The 16,546-nt window shown below is 44.6% G+C and overlaps 1 protein-coding gene across 1 annotated transcript in view; it reads left to right on the plus strand.

Moving 5' to 3' along the window:
• LRP5 (LDL receptor related protein 5) overlaps positions 1-16,546 on the plus strand; it is a 246,308-nt gene that overhangs the window by 97,116 nt on the left and 132,646 nt on the right. Inside the window, exon 5 of the mRNA XM_068260971.1 lies at positions 4,334-4,465. Within this exon, the coding sequence (XP_068117072.1) occupies positions 4,334-4,465 (132 nt within the window). The remainder of the gene's footprint in view (positions 1-4,333; positions 4,466-16,546) is intronic.

A 16,546-nucleotide genomic window follows, 5' to 3' on the forward strand; every position in this document is an offset into this window, starting at 1 on the left:
TTATTTCTTAGCTGTACTACACATACAAATCATTATATCATGATTTTTTTTTGCTTCTGTGTCTCTTTAAGTCCATGGAGTTGCCAGGGAAGGAAAGTGGTGGAAACTTTCACCAGTGTGAGTACAGCAGTAAAAACTTAAAATAGGTTCTATAACATTCCAAAGCTGAAATGCAATGCTTTCCTACTAGCATTGTATTACATGACATTAAATTGAAAGTTGATGAATACTTTTATTTAGGTCTGGATAATGGGAAGGTTTAGAACTGTTGTTGTATTCTGGGCTTTGTTGCTGAGAATTCTTCCACTTTCTTCCTTTTCCTTCTCTTCCTTTCTTTATGTCCCAATGAAATAACAGGGAGTTAGAGATATTCTACCCAAAAAAAAAAAAAATATTGGGACTTGCACGTTAAACCAAACATGTGAGATTAAAAAAAAGTAAGTCAGTCAGCCGAGAGGTCCAGAGGTAATGCCTCTGCCGGTGAAGCATGAGGTTATAAATGTGACTCCTAGGTCAGAAACACCCCCCAGAGGCCGTGCTCCTATACGTAAATGAGCGTGGCTGCTCTGCACAGTAGCATGAAGTCGGAAAAAACAGCCTATTCTCTACTGTGCAAGGACAAGTCATTTACGTAGTACGACCAAGCTCTGTCATCAAACCTTTGTGGATGGGGGGGCTTTGGATGAGGTCTCAGTGCTGGAACAACTAGAAGAAGCAGGACAGGGAAAGCCTTTGCATTATTAGATGCTACCCTCTATATAGGTTCCCATTGGGGGGGGGGGGGATCACTAGAGGAACACTTTAAAGCTTGCATAATAAATAAAACTAGCTTAAATGGTGTTAGGCCTCTTGCACACTGCAAGTGATTCAGATTCAGATTCCGCTTTTTAATCAGTTTTTACATCCGATTCCGATTCCGATTTGCAGTGTGCAGGAGGGAGCAAACTGCAAATCGGAATCTGAATCGGATGTAAAAACTGATTAAAAAGCGGAATCGGAATCACTTGCAGTGTGCAAGAGGCCTTAATTTGCATAGATCTTAGCTTTAAAGCCATAATCCAGGCTGAAACAAAAGTTACAGTGTGAACTCTATCCTGCGGGTGACACTGGGTGGCCCCAGTTCTGTACAGACACGTGACTGGGCACCAGCCAACCAAAGTGTTCTGAGTCTATGAAGAAGGGAGGAGAGCCAAATGGTGGCGAGCACGGTGACTGAGCTGCTTCTGTAGGCAACGTATGGAGGGTGACATTGGACTTGGCCACCAATTGTCGCCTAGAGATCCAGCATAGCGTCACAATGGTTACCCAGGTCTGAACTTCTAAACTTGAGACACCAGCAATTAACGGCTGCTGAAGTTGCTGTGGTGGTGGCTTATTTGTTATAATCAAATTGCAAAGCTTGATAGATTCTGAGTATCTGGAGAACAATGAGTTGAAGTGGCAAACGGATCCGTGAAAACTGATCCGTTTACACTCTGTTTGCCCTCCACTGCTTCCGTTCCGTTTCCCCACATCCCCTCCAAACCCCCACCCCAAAAGTGGATTTTGCCCCTTAGAGTGGTCTGTTTGCTGTGGCCAATAACGTATGCCTCAGTCAATAATCCTGCATGTATACAGTAGCTCCTGACCACCACCCTGCAAGTTATCCGCCAGTCTCTGATTTGCTGTTCATGATCATGTGCTAATGCTGAATGTGATCACAGCAAATCAGGGATTTGTAAATCTATCAGCTGATCAAACAAATCGCATGCTTCTCCATGAGCTCCCCCAGACATGACAATCACTAGCCATCAGACTTTGCGTCTGTAAGGTGATGGACCAGCGGTGTCGCCTTCCGGATCGAGTTCCAATCCCCAACGAGTGACATCCGTCACAAGTGACCATATGCTTCAGCCTGAAATCTCCACCCTGTTCCCAGACTGATAGGATGAAGTGGCTGTCTGTTAGCAGCACACACAGTCACTCCTCCTGGAGGACACTAGTTGAATTAACAATAAAAGAATCATGATTATGTAACAAGACAGTTACCGTATTTTTCGGACTATAAGACACACTTCTTCTCCCCCAAAGTTGGGGTGAAAAATTTGGTGCGTCTTATAGTCCGAATGTACAATGTTACAAGTGGAAAGGCACCTCTGTATTTCCTGTGATGCATGTGTCTGCATACAGGATGCTTACTTCTGCCCAGCTTTGCCTGCTCTGCCTCTTAAATGCTGCCGCCAAAATGCTGCGATCACCCTGGACTCTGACTGACTGGCGATCCCCCACTGTGCCGCTGCTGCTGACCTGATGGTTTATAAGATGCTTAAGTGAAGTCCTGCTGGCTCCCAAGGCATTTGCCAATCATCGCTAACAGCCGTTGCCCGGTAAAATCCTTCGACATGCAAGATACATACTTCCGCTTAGGAAGTGACTGCAACGCGGCTGATTGGTCGCGCTAGTCGGGATGAAGGTACCGCTCCTGAACCAATCACAACCTTCCTTCCCTGACACCAATCAGGGAGGAAGGATTGTGATTGGTTCAGGAGCGGTACCTTCATCCCGTCCACAGGACTAGCGTGACCAATCAGATGCGTCTGCAGTCACTTCCTAAGCGGAAGTATGTATCTTGCATGTCGGAGGATTTTACCGGGAGCCAGCAGGACTTCACCTAAGCATCTTATAAACCATCAGGTCAGCAGCAGCGGCACAGTGGGGGATCGCCGCAGTGGATCGCCAGTCAGTCAGAGTCCAGGGTGATCGCAGCATTCAGGCGGCAGCATTTAAGAGGCACAATGGGTGGATCGCTGATCGCCGCAGTGGATCGCCAGTCAGTCAGAGTCCAGGGTGATCGCAGCATTCAGGTGGCAGCATTTAAGAGGCAGAGCAGGCAAAGCTGGGCAGAAGTAAACATCCTGTATGCGGACACATGCATCGCAGGAAATACAGAGGTGCTTTTCCACTTGTAACAGCGCTACAGGAGTCAAAAGCTGAGGACGAGAGCCACTTTTGCAGACAGCACTTCCCACTCCCGGAGTCTGTGTTATGTCTCTCCCCACTCTGAACACTGGCTGGTAGGAGTGGTGGATGGAGACATACATGCTTCACCCCTGGTACTTCAGGAGCTGGCAGCGAGTGTAGTGTGCCCCCCTGGAGTCTTCCTAATGGGTAAGTTGTTGATCTTGCACTTTTTTTTTTTTTGCAGCCATTTATCTCTACAGCACCTTGTTTATTTACCTGTGGAGCACTAGCACAGTTTATACTGTATATACACTACTCTATTTATATTGTTACCTGCTGCTGATGTTAGTGTCTGAAGCTCTACAGGACACTCCTGCACCATGGACGCACCAGGTTTATTTTATTTTTTTCCCTGATTTTTGCCCTCTAAACCTAGGTGCGTCTTATAGTCCGGAGTGTCTTATAGTCCGAAATATACGGTAATTGCTCACTATTAATATATGACTGCTTTATTACAATCAAATTGTTTTGCAATAGGTAAAAACCTGTTACAATGCATAAACATGTTTTTCTTGCTTGCTTGAACTTTGAATTTGGCAAACAAAGCAGTTCATACAATATTTGCACTGCCAACATATGCTGAAATGATCAAGGTCATCGATAGAAGTATTGGAAGCTCAGACAACATCTTGAAACTGGGGTTATTGGACTCAGGTACTCCAGTCAATGAGTCTGGTATTTTCGGTAAATTCATGAAGATTGCTCTGGCTTTTTGGTTATCTGATGTTCCCTATAGGATTCTATTGAACTGCCATAGAGCCCAACGAAAAGAGATGTAAAGGAAACTTGATTGGAGATGGGCAAAAATTGTGGTAAACCACAACCCAGAATTGGAGTCAACCCGCGAGCGACACTCAATGATCGAGATAGATGTTTTTTTTTTGTACTGCAAACGGCCCACGATATTGAACATGATGTTGATCGCGGGCCAATCGGTGCCGTGGTTCAATAGGTATGGCTAGCTTAAGATGTTCCTCAATACTACAAGCAGGAAATTCTGCAAACATGTTGTGGTTAATATACACAGAAAATATCACACTTTATACCAGTAGCTAACGTTCACCCCAACTGTGAAATATGGTGGAGGGACTATAATGATATGCATTTTTTTGGGGAGACCCACTGCAAAGTCAGAAATTTTAGCTGGTGAATTAACAACGTAGCAACGGTTGCAGCTGGCCTTATGAATACTAGGGCACACATTTCTGTGCAGAAGGTTTGGTGTCCCCAATTAATGCATTAAAATGCAGTGTTGATGCTTGACCGTTATGATCCGCTTTATCTGTCTTTGGCTATGTATCCTAAATCTCTCTGCATTGTTTCTGTTTTATAGTCCATACACCTTGTGATGACAATAATGGAGGCTGTTCACACCTGTGCCTGTTGTCACCACGTGATCCCTTTTACACCTGTGCTTGTCCAACTGGGGTGCAGCTGACCGAGAATGGGAAGTTCTGCAAAATCGGTAAGCAGTATAGCACTATGACTTTGTTTCTTGATACATATCACTCACTTCATTGGAAAGACCAATGGAAAATGTCCTAGGCTGAAAGCAAACCTGAACTGAAAAATAAAAGTCAAAATAAATATACACATATCATGCTTACAACCTTTCTCTCTTAATCTTTCTCCTCTTTCGCATCCTGTTTGTCCACTGTGATTGATGGAATCTTCGTCATGCGTTGATGACCCCGTAACAGCTTCCGGGTCAGCACTCGTGTAATATCGCCCACTTCAATCATAGGGAAACATGGACATTTACTTGTACATCAGTTGTCCTTTCAGGTATAACTGGCAGCAGCTGATATAGTGGAAAATTGCACTTCCAGTTCCGACAATATCTGATTGGATTGTAAGTTCACATGAGCAGGACTTTTTACTTTATTGTATTACTGTATTGGGTTCTCCTTTAAAGTATAATTCCTCTCCTTAACCACTTAAGGACCGGGCTTGTTTGCGCAGATCTGTGCTGCATGGGCTCTCAGCCCACAGCACAGATCAGCAAGCAGCCAGGGCGACCAGACTCCCCCCCCCCCCCCTTTTTTCCCCACTAGGGGGATGTCCTGCTGGGGGGGGTCTGATCGCCGCCGGCTATTTTCGTTCAGGGGGGGGGGCTCCTCAAAGCCCCCCTCTGCAGCGATTTTCCGCCTCCTTCCCCTTCCCTCCCTCCCCTCCTTCCTATGGGCGGCACAGGACAGCGATCCGTCCTGCGCCACCTCTGATAGGCTTCAGCCTATCAGATGCCGGCGATCCCCGGCCAATCAGAGGCCGGGGATTGCCGATCTCCTTTATGGCGCTGCTGTGCAGCACCGCCGTATGATGTAAACAGCGGGGATTTCTTCCCCGCGTGTTTGCAATTAGCCTGCGAGCCGCGATCGGAGGCTCGCAGGCTGTTTATGGAGATACCCTCCGTGAACTGACATGGAACGACCGCTCGAATGAGCGGCCGTTTCCATGGAAACACCACTGCGACCTGTGTCCGCCTATCGGCTGACGTTAGTCGTTAAGTGGTTAATTAGTAACCACTGCTATAGCAGATTAGTGCTGCACAATGAATTTGGTAATTGATTCATTAAAACTATGTAGCCATTTAATTTTACAGAGAGCTGTGAATTTTTAAAGGTGGTTCACATTGTATCTCTTTGTAACCATGGCAACAGAATTTTTTGTGTGGTGTACAGAATGCCCCTAAATTCCCATCTTGTGCAGGAGTAATTAGCTGCACAGAACAAAGGACCCCAGCTTTGTTTTTCTGTTTTGGAAACCTGGGACTTTTTGTTAGGAACACGTTGCTGTGGCTGGCATTAATTTAAAGCGGACGCGGACCTGAACTCAGAACTTCCTCTCTGCTCTAAAAGATCAGAAACGGAATAATAACCTTGAAAAATGCAACAGCATAATAACCTTTAAAAAACCACATCTGTTACAGCTGATACAAATCCTGCAATTAATCCGCAATGTATCTACTTCATGCTTTCATGAAAGCAGACATATTGTTAACATCCTGTGTTTTCCAATTATCTCTCTGCCGTGGCAGTCAGCTGACAGCTGAGGGATCAAATTATAACTTGTGATTAGTCACGGATGATGGGGGGATTAGACAGGCTAAACTCTCTAAATACATACAGGGTGCATTTTTCTCTGTTTTCCTTCTGTCCTGTGTCAGAGTTCAGGTCTAAGCTCTTTACGTCAAGGTAAAAGTTGGCCGTTTTTGCTGAAAACCTTACCTGGAGGGAATAGTTTCTCCTCCCCTATCAGCAAGAGTTTCCTTTCACCATCAGCTGTGCTTTCCAGAGTGAGGCTAGGGTTAAAGACGTGAACCAATTAATACACATGTCTGCAAGCAGTAAACATTTGCTTTAGAATTCAAACAGCTAATTTCAATGCTGAGCCCATCAAGACTTCTTGATGAAGGGCAGAGGCAGCTCATTTACAAATGAACAGCCCCATTGTGCAGCAGGAAAGGTTTGCAGCCATTTGTCAGTCTGTATAATTGCTGCAGAGCAGAGCTCTTGTACTGGCGGGGTTGTCTGTGGCTACCTTCACAGAATTTATGGGCCCCGGGGAACACTGCAAGGGATGGAGCTTTTTGTTAGGCACAATTTATGCATACCTTGTGTGGAAGCATTTTTAGCCTTTGTTTTTGGATCTTAAATTGAGCCGCGGAGTGGCATTTTGAAAGAAAGCTTACGCTCAGCTTGCAGGCTGTACTTTTCTCACAGTCCTGTCTGCAATCCATTGTTGCCCAGTTCATTTCTGCAATATGAAAGCGATAAACGGTTTGGCTTGTAAAGTAATGGGGTTGATTTACTTGGGCTGAGGGAAAGTAGAGAGCCCATGTGACCCAACTAGCTTGTATGGAGCTCTTTAGAAAGTGTCTGCTTTTCAGCGGTAAATTTTTCAACCTCTGCTTGACAATAGCCGAATAGTGAGAGAAATACTGGAAGACCAGTGCGTGAGATTGTGTCGGGTCATTGCAGTGGATTTCATCAGTGCACAGGAAGAGCAAGGCTGGATTGAAAGGGGACCTGAACTCTTGCACTGGACAGAAGGAAAATATAGATAAATGCACCCTGTATGTATTTAGAGAGTTTAGCCTCATTCTCCCTTATCTGTGACTAATCACAACTGTAGTTTGATCTCTCGGCTGTGTCAGCTGGCTTCTAGGCTGAGCAGCTAATTTAAAAGCACAGGATGTTAACCCCATGTCTGCTTCCATGAACGCAGGAAGTAGACACACTGCAGATTTATTGCAGAAGTTGCATCAGCTGTAACAAAGAAATGTTTTTCTTTAAAGGTTATCATGCTGTTGATTATTTTTTAGAACAGAGAAGAAGTTCTGAGTTCAGGTCCGCGTTAAACATCCCCCAATTCCCAACCACTATTCTGTGTATAGCAAACAAATCCTTATGTGTGCATCGCCCCCACCCCCACCCATTCCACATGCAAAGTGTACTGGTTAAGGGCTCTGCCTCTGACATGGGAGACAAGGATTCCAAATTGGTTTGTGTCAGTACCTATTCAGTAAAAAGTAGTTCCCGGTCCAAATGGATTCTTCATCTTCCCCAGAGAGAGGCTGCAGCTGCAGCATTTTGAAGCTTTCGGAGGTGTCATGTCCCTCTGATTTCGGTAGAGCATGCTAGACGGACTACAGTATCCAATGTGGCGGTCAGAGGAGCATGACACTGCTAGGCCCTTGTATCTGTAGCTCAGTACAGGACAGTATTGCTGTAGAGTGGAACAGTGCATATTAAAGCATTCCAGCAGGTCTGGTAAGGAGGGGTAAAACAGACACTCTGCATCTTTCATCAGTGTAACAAGGTGGCTGTACACATGCTAGATTTTCAGCATAGATATACTAACTATAGCCACCTTTGCCAAATATAGCAGTGTTCTCCCTAGAATTTTTTTTCCAGCCTGGTGGCATGAAAAAGTAGCCGGGTGTGGTGAGATGAGAGAATGCAGGGCTGGGGCTTCTCTGCACAACTCTACTAACAGCAGAGGAGGAGGTGAGCCAATGACAGCCGGGTGCCCACCAAAACTAGTTGGGTGGAGCACCCGACTAAAAAAGCCTGGGGAGCACACTGTAGGAGTGTGTACCTACCTTTGGTGAGCCTACCCCCCAGCCATGTCATCAGTGGGGTGAGTATGCTCACACTGGATTGCTGAGCAGTATTTCCACAACAGATCTTTCTGATCAGAAATTGTCAGACTAAAATAGAGTATGTGTACCTAGCTATCCCGCAACATTGTGGGTGGGGTCAGTGAAAACCATGCACTTGGCCAAATCGATTCACACATTAGGGGGCTCAGGGGCTACCCACACTAGATTCTCCCCCAGTGGAGGCCCACATGGCATAGGCATCACACACTATAGCTCTGGCCAATAATGCTAGATGACTCCTTGCATCGGTCACACAATGTTATTTAGCTAGTTGGACTACAGCAGAGATATCCATGTATGTCCACATTTGTTTTCATGATCCCCTTTATTTTTTGCTGTTGTGTTTTTGTTTAGGTAAGACTAGAAAAGCTGTTGGCCATTTTCAGGTTGATCAATCTCAGCGTATTGGACTGTTGTACCTCACAGTCCTGAAAGGTTGTATAGGGAGTGCATCTGGCATCCTGAGTGAGGTCTGATTGAAGTCAGCTATAACAAAGCTTTCTCTATGTAGACTATAGGGTTCAGTGAACCTATAGGGCAGCACACCAGCTGTGTGCTGCGGGGCTTTTGTATGGAGTGAAGACACATGAATGAGAGGAGTCCTACTTGTACGCCATGGACACAGAGGCTGCATTGCCTTGTCCCAATGGTCAGTTACCCAGAACTTCACACCGCTGCTTCAGTTTTCAGTTGAATGAAAATTAATTTGGAAGACTGTCACAGTGACTCTGTGTGCCCCAGCCCAGCGGTGTGGTGTGACCATTTTCAGGACTTTCCATTTTACCCATCACCGTGTTATATTAAAGCAGCAGGGCCAGCCATACTATGCCAGGAAAAAAAAACACATATATAGAAGTAGATAACTATTTGTTCTACTTACACAACACATGTATTGTACTTTCCACGTTTTGATTTCAGTGAATTTTATTCAGTAAATAAAGAGAATTCTGTTTCTTACATTTGCCATCTTGGTTTTCTCTGACTGATGTCAAACCTGATGTCATTTCCTCCATTACTCTTTTTTTTTTTCCGTACTAGAATCTAGCTTGCTTTGTAAACGTGTGAGCTCAGCAAGATCAGGCTTTAGCAACTTCACACTGAACTGCCCTCAGCCGATCAGTGAGGAACAGGAATGTGGGAGGGGTGATGACAAGTTTTCTTCTGATCAGCAATGTAATAAATAAATCCAGGCTGACTGAGATAAGATTTATCACAGATTACTAGATTGGAGTGCTAGTAATGCAGGGCAACGCTATAGGCTGCATAATCAACACAGAGCAGTGGGTAAATGGAATTTGATTTTGTGGCTAACGATCCCTCTTTAGCAGTTGTTGTAATGTCTTTTCTATACTGATCCTGAATATAAAGGTGGCCATACACCTAGCAATGGATGGGCAGATTGACCAAGAGTTAGATCTCTCTTGAATCTTATCAGAGAGATCTTTTGCCTGGTCATACATTGCAGGCCGATTTCTGATAGATTTTAGCATAAAATCTACCTCTGCTATCTGCCTGGTTGCCTACCTTGTAGTCTGCCCACCCGTCGTCTGCCTGGTCGCCCTGTGCAGTGCAGTGTAAAATCTTACCTGTCCTGCTGAAGTGACTCCTAGCCTCCTCCGCTGTCATCCCCATGTCTGCCGTCACACTGAGCGCCACCACGTGCTGACGAGTGTGTGGCATCACACGCGCACCTGCTGCTACATGGGGGTGACAGTGGATGAGGCGGGAGTCATGGTAGTGGGACAGGTGGGGGGGGGGAGTGGCCGGAGTTCCGTCGCTTTCATTGATCGCTGTGATATCACACTGCGCACACAGTTTCAATTGAGATCTTAATTCCAGCATGTCTGATCAAACACTTTTGATCAATTTGATTGATGTGTCATCGATCGGCCGAACATGTTGCAGCACAGATTTTCATCCAATTTTATCAAATTATGGAATCTGATGGTCAATCAGGCCATAAAATCGGTACGTGTATGGCCACCTTAACATTATTAAGGATGCAATTTCTTTTTTCTGTAGCCTCTTCATTTTCACAGATGGTTGAATCACTTTTTATTTGCACACATCAGATGATTGGCTCACTTGATTCTAGAATCAGATTTCAAACAGTTGGAGAGCAGTTTGTAAACAGGCCCCAGGCCATTGTGCCGTGTCTGAGAATGCGCCCCACTTCCTGCTGGGTTGGTGTGTAGCTGGGTATGTGTGCAGGATGGAAGGATTGCATTTTTCATTGGCGGCGTCATGCAAAAATCATGTAGGATACAGAGGAGCTTTGTTTCAGTTTAATGCATATCTCTAGATGACTTTTGGCACAAGCGATGGGATTTGGCACCTGCAGAAACCCCTTTCATTTCTCTTTTCTGTATGCGCCTTTCTTACCTTATGAAACTCAGAGAAATATAGTAACTTGAGGTGATGGTGGAAGCAGGGAATAACAAGCTTGATAAATGGTTGTTCAGCAGCTCCGCTATAGCTGTACAGTGCTTGCCCCAATAATTTAGTAATTGCTAATTGCAACCAGGGCCGGATTTTTACTTTTTACCGCTCAAGGCCTACTATAACCAGCTACCCATTCGCTGCCCCTTCATTCCCGAGTGCTAAATCCGGCTGTTGGTAGCCCCCAACGGCTATGTGCAAACTGTGTAGCAAGAAGAATGTTCAGCAGGCTAACTGCTACTGCCACCCTGCTGCCCTTAGCCCGCCCCTTGCTTTCCTGGTGCTCTGGGCCATGGCCTTTGTAGCCTAGGCTGAAATCTGGCCATGCATAAACCTATTGTGTGTGCAGGGTTTAAGTGTCTTTGAAATAACATGAGTTACGTGTGAAAAGAGAAAAACTAAAGACATGTATATAATCTTGTCTCAAAAGAGAAGCTATGAATTCCGTTTGCTTAACAAAAAGTTAACAGAGGGAATCCGTAGTACCTCCAGTATAAAAGACAGAGGCTGTCATCAGGGCTGTGGAGTCGGTACAAAAATCTTCCGACTCCTCAGTTTATGAAACCACGACTTCAACTCCGACTCCGGGTACCCAAAATGGCTCAGACTCCTCGACTCCGACTCCTTAGTCTAATACTTAACAGGGCTGTGGATTTTGTACAAAAATCATCAGGCTCCTGACTCCAACTCCTCAGTTCATGAAATCAACGACTCCAACTCCGACTCCGGGTGCCCAAAATTGCCCCGACTCCAACTCCACATCCCTGGCTGTCATGCCAAGCTCTGTGTTTATGTTGACCTGAACCATTGCACAGGGCAGAAGGAAAACTGAGAAATGCACCCTGTGTGTATGCAGAGAGTTTAGCCTGTCTAATTCCCCCTCATCTGTGATTGTAATTTGATCTCTCAGCTGTGTCAGCTCAGGAATCTCCTCTGCCTCAGCAGAGCAGCTAATTTGTAAACACAGGATGTTTAACCATATGTCTGCTTCCATGAATGCAGGAAGTAGAAATAAATGTTTTTTATTTAAAGGAATACTGTTGGGGAGTAGGGGGAGAAAGAGTTGAACTTACCTGGGGCTTATAATGGTCCCCCGCAGATGTGCCCGCGCAGCCACTCACCATTGCTCTTGTCCCCACCTCCAGTTCACTTCCGGAATTTGCGACTTTAAAGTCCAAAAACCAGTGTGCCTGTGCGGCTGCGTTCTTGCTCCTGCTGACGTCACCTGGAGTGTACGGCGCAAGCCCAGTATGGTCTGCGCCTGTGCAGTACGTCAGCAGGAGCGAGGACACGGCCTCTCAGGCGTAGTGGTTTTCGGACTTTAAAGTCACAAATTCTGGAAGTGAACTGGCGGTGGGGACCGGAGCATCAGTGATTGGCTGCGCAGGCACAGGACATCTTCAGGGGACCATTAGAAGGTAAGTTTAACTCTTTTTTTCCCCCTATCCCCCTACAGTACTCCTTTAAGGCTACATTCACAGTGGGACGTTGTGTTGTGACCTTAAAGTCACAATGCAGCATTACAACGCAATGCAAAAAAAGGTGGTAACGCACATTAATGCTACATTACCATCTCATACGTTAGGTATGGTAAAGCATACAGGCAATGAAAAGTATGGTTTCCTGTACCTGGTAACGTGTGCGTTTAGAGGTAACACACTGCAGCAATGAGTTACCATTACGCTACATGATATAATGTGATGCTAACGTCGCACTGTGGACGGACCATAGGATTAGCATTGCAGTGCGGTAAGGTGCGTTATGAGAATTAATAACGCAGCTCTGCAACGTCCTGCTGTGAATGCAGTCTTAGGTTATTATGCTGTTACTCATCCTTTAGAGCAAAGAGGAAGTTCTGGTGAGGCGGGACTTAAAACTTTTTTTTTTATTATTATTATTTTTAATTCTTTCTGTTTTGCAAGGTGTACTTTAAAGCTTGAAGCATACAGCAATTAGGGGTGATCAATGAGATGCAAATAATTCTGAGTTGATGCAGGATTATGCAAATGCATCTTGAAAATGGACCAATTGAATCCCGCCAAGGCGGAATTGGGTGGGTCCATTGTGTACATAATTTGCATACTTCTGCTTCAACTCCGAACCCTTTTATCTCATTGACTATCATAGCAGGCAAACAGTTTGTCTCGCCTAATGTGTCCTAGAATAAAGTTCATGCATATTTTTTATGCCGGCAGTTTTTTAATAGCTGCCTCCCGCTGTTCCATACATCCCATACATTGTCACATTTCTTGGCTTCTGTCCGCTTGGGAAGTTTGACATCTGTGACTATGAAGCATTCCATGTGAGCGTTGTGTCAGGGAGTCTGGAAGCACTTTTGCCGGATTGGCGGATACAGAACCGCATTGTGCGCAGCGACAGCGTTTAGCTTGTAACTCGTACGAGGAATGCAAGGAGTGCTGATTTTCAGCTAAAACAATATACAGCGTTAATTTGCAGCACATGGAAAAATAATTAAACTCCCCGTAGCAGGTGTGTGTGTTTGTGTTTTTGTCATTGGAGAAAAATGACTAAAGATTTCCAAACCAATGCAAAAGACAATGTTATTTTTATATAGAGTTGCAGAGTTGATAGGGAGTTTATGCAATCTGTGGAGTGCCAAGTTTGGGATATGTGTATACATGTGCAGCAGATGTGGCTATTGCCAGGCCTCAGCTAAACATTTAACCCCTTATGTTAAAGTGGACCTGAACTCTTGCATTGGACAGAAGGAAAACATACAGAAATGCACCCTGTGTGTATTTAGAGAGTTTAGCCTGTCTAATTCCCCCTCATCTGTGACTAATCACAAGTTGTAATTTGATCCCTTAGCGGTGCCAGCCGACTGCCACGGCAGGGTTTAAAGTCGGTATGAACATATAATATTCCTATTTTAGCAACAATAAAAACTCTGTTTTAATGCTATTGTTAGCATAGCTTCGAGGTGCATCTGAAAACCACCAATGTGAATGAGGCCCTATTGCTGTTTATTGTTGCTCAGGAGGCTCTTGAGAAAGGGCACTACTTCCCCGAAACATGGTGCCTGTTGTTCTGTGTATCTTATCTGCTGCGTAGTGTAGAAGACCAGTTCAGCCACTGACCCTTTATTACATCGTTTGGGTTACATGTCGGGTGTGCGAATCCCGCTTTTCAGGTCCACTAAGTGAAACAGTAAATTTGGGCACGGCATGCAGAATTTGGGCGCCGCCATAGGTTGTAAAGGGAATTACGGCTATAGCAGTGCTCACTGTGTAATTAAGCACGCAATAGCTGAAGCCCGAATTACAATAAAAACAGTGTAAATTACATAATTACGTAACGAAAGTAGGTAGGAGAATTGGGAATGAGGTTTAATATTAATACTAGGCGGAATTACAGTTAGTTCGTGGAGTGGCATCATTCAGCTTCACCCTGCGCCCAAATTTCCCTGCGCCTTTTACACATGTACGCCCACTGACACCTGGTATCAGTTAGTTCCGTAATGGAGTTGTCTTCTACAGCAATCAGCTGTAATGTCCTGTAACACTGAGGCCTTAAGGGCCACCTTAGCAAAAGATTAATCTTTCTGCTATCATCACAGCCATTCATGAATGAGTGGTGAAAATATTCAGTAAATGCAACATTTCAAATTCTGAGAGATCATCACAAATAAGCATTTCCTCCTTCACTTGGTCCCTTACACTTAACAAGACTACTAACAGTCATTACATCACAAACCTGACACGACAGCAGTTTTCCTGCAAAAGTATTGTCTGTTAGAAGTCTTCTCAGGTGGAAGAGACCAAGTCAAGCCGGGGATTCCTTTTTCCTTCAAAATCCCTGTTTATGGTCCCTTACACTTAACTAGACTGCTAACAATAATTACGTCGCAAACCTGGCAGTTTTCTTGCAGAAGTATTGGCATTTGGAAATCTTCTCAGGTGGAAGAGACCAAGTGAAGCTGGGGATTCCTATTTCCTTTCAAATCCCTGCTGATGGTCCCTTACACTTAACTAGACTGCTAACAGTGATTACGTCGCAAACCTGACATGATGGCAGTTTTCTTGCAGAAGTATTGGTATTTGGAAGTCTGCTGAGGTGGAAGAGACCAAGTGAAGATGGGGATTTATTTTTCCTTTCAAATCCCTGCAGACAGACAAGTAGCTCTCAAATAATAAAAAACCGACTTCCTGAGCATTTTTGCATACAGAGAGTGGATTTAGAGTCATATTTTGCTCCTATTGCATAAAATTGTTACACACATTAATACAGTAGGAGTTTAGCAGTGACACTGAACTTCAGTAATAGAAACTCTCATAACTGCTCAAAGTGCTTCCAATAGACAAGGATTTTGTAGCCCCATCAGGTATATGAAAAGCTCACATGATGTATGTAGCACATAGTAAATGCACGTTTTTAAAAGTGTTAATGCACTCCTTGGAATTTCAGTTTCCCCTCATAAAGAAGCTATCGCCAATCTTCACGTGTGGATGTTGAAGTTGCCATAGCTTGGCGAAACCTGAGATTTTTCACACTGTGCTAACATATTCTGTACTTCTGAATAAGGTCTATTGTTCGGCCTCACTATTTCAGGCTGAGAGGAAGGCAGTTTTGACTCCCTCTGGGATTACACAGGAAGTCAACTGTATATCGCTAAATATCCCGCCCACATTCATATCTCATGACATCTTTGACGGTTTTTCGTTCTGATCATTTTACCTATGTAAACAGTATTTTACTTTAACCAGTCCACTAAAATGTTAGTATTTCAGACGTTAGATTGTTATAGAATTGATCAATTTTTGCACGGTACAGTAAAGTCCCGGTTATCCAGAACTCAACTAACCAGCAGTCTCAACTAACCAACATTAAATCGCAGGCAGTACTCACAGTAGTGAGGGCCAAATTCTTAGGCTGTTTGTGGGCTCTCCTGTGCTTATAGACTGGGCTGCATGGCTCCCCCAAGGTTAATATACTTTTAATTACTGTATTTTAAACAGAATTTCTATAAAAAAAATTGCCCCTGGGGGTACTCACCTCGGTAGAGGGAAGCCTCTGGATCCTATCGAGGCTTCCCCCATCCTCCTCCGTCCCACGGTGATCTTGCTGCAGGTCCACGAAGGGCGGCCATGTAAATATCTACCCTTCCGGCTCCAGCGCATGCGCAGTTGCAGCTCTCGGTTCAGAAATAGCAGATCACAGTCGTGTTCGCTCTACTGCATAGGCGCTAGACACCTGCACAGTAGAGCGGACCTGACTGGGATGGGCTATTTCCGCCTATTTCTGAGCCGAGAGCCGCAACCGTGCCTCTGCTGAAGCCAGGGAAGGTAAATATTGCACAGCCTGACAAATTGTCGACTGTGCATTGTGAGGGCCAGAGTGAGACCACCGTGGGACGGAGGAGGTCGGGGGAAGCCGCGCTAGGATCCAGAGGCTTTCCCCTCCCGAGGTGAGTACGAGGTGAGCTTCTTATGTCATATCACCACAAATAAAACATATTTGGACACCATAGCTTAAAATTGTTTACATTTATTATTAAAAAAATTGCACACAAACATCTGCTTTTGTTTGCCAGCAATGAAATTTTTTTGAGCTCCAACCCATTTGTTGGCCTCCTGGTAAGCTAGGATGCACTGCTGTCCCTCACCACCACTCTTCTCGCAGCCATGCTCTACCTCCACATCCCCGTCACTCAAATAGTTTTGTTGCTATTGCTAGATAACCAGGACTCCATTTTTACATTGTGCAGATTTTTCATTCTGGTTTGCTTGTTTTTTTTTTTTGTTTTTTTTTATTTCCAATACTGAAAATTATTTTCTAAAAAAAATATAATACAGGTAGGATTATAAAAGGTAGTGCAGCAAAAAACTGGAAGTATAAGTTTTAGTAAGCACTAAAATGGACACACAACACATTTCTTCCACTTCAGAAATGCGATGTCCATTTTAGAGCTTAATTAAACACGTT

This window comes from Hyperolius riggenbachi, chromosome 11 (genome assembly GCF_040937935.1).
Source record: "Hyperolius riggenbachi isolate aHypRig1 chromosome 11, aHypRig1.pri, whole genome shotgun sequence".
Lineage (NCBI taxonomy): Eukaryota > Metazoa > Chordata > Amphibia > Anura > Hyperoliidae > Hyperolius > Hyperolius riggenbachi.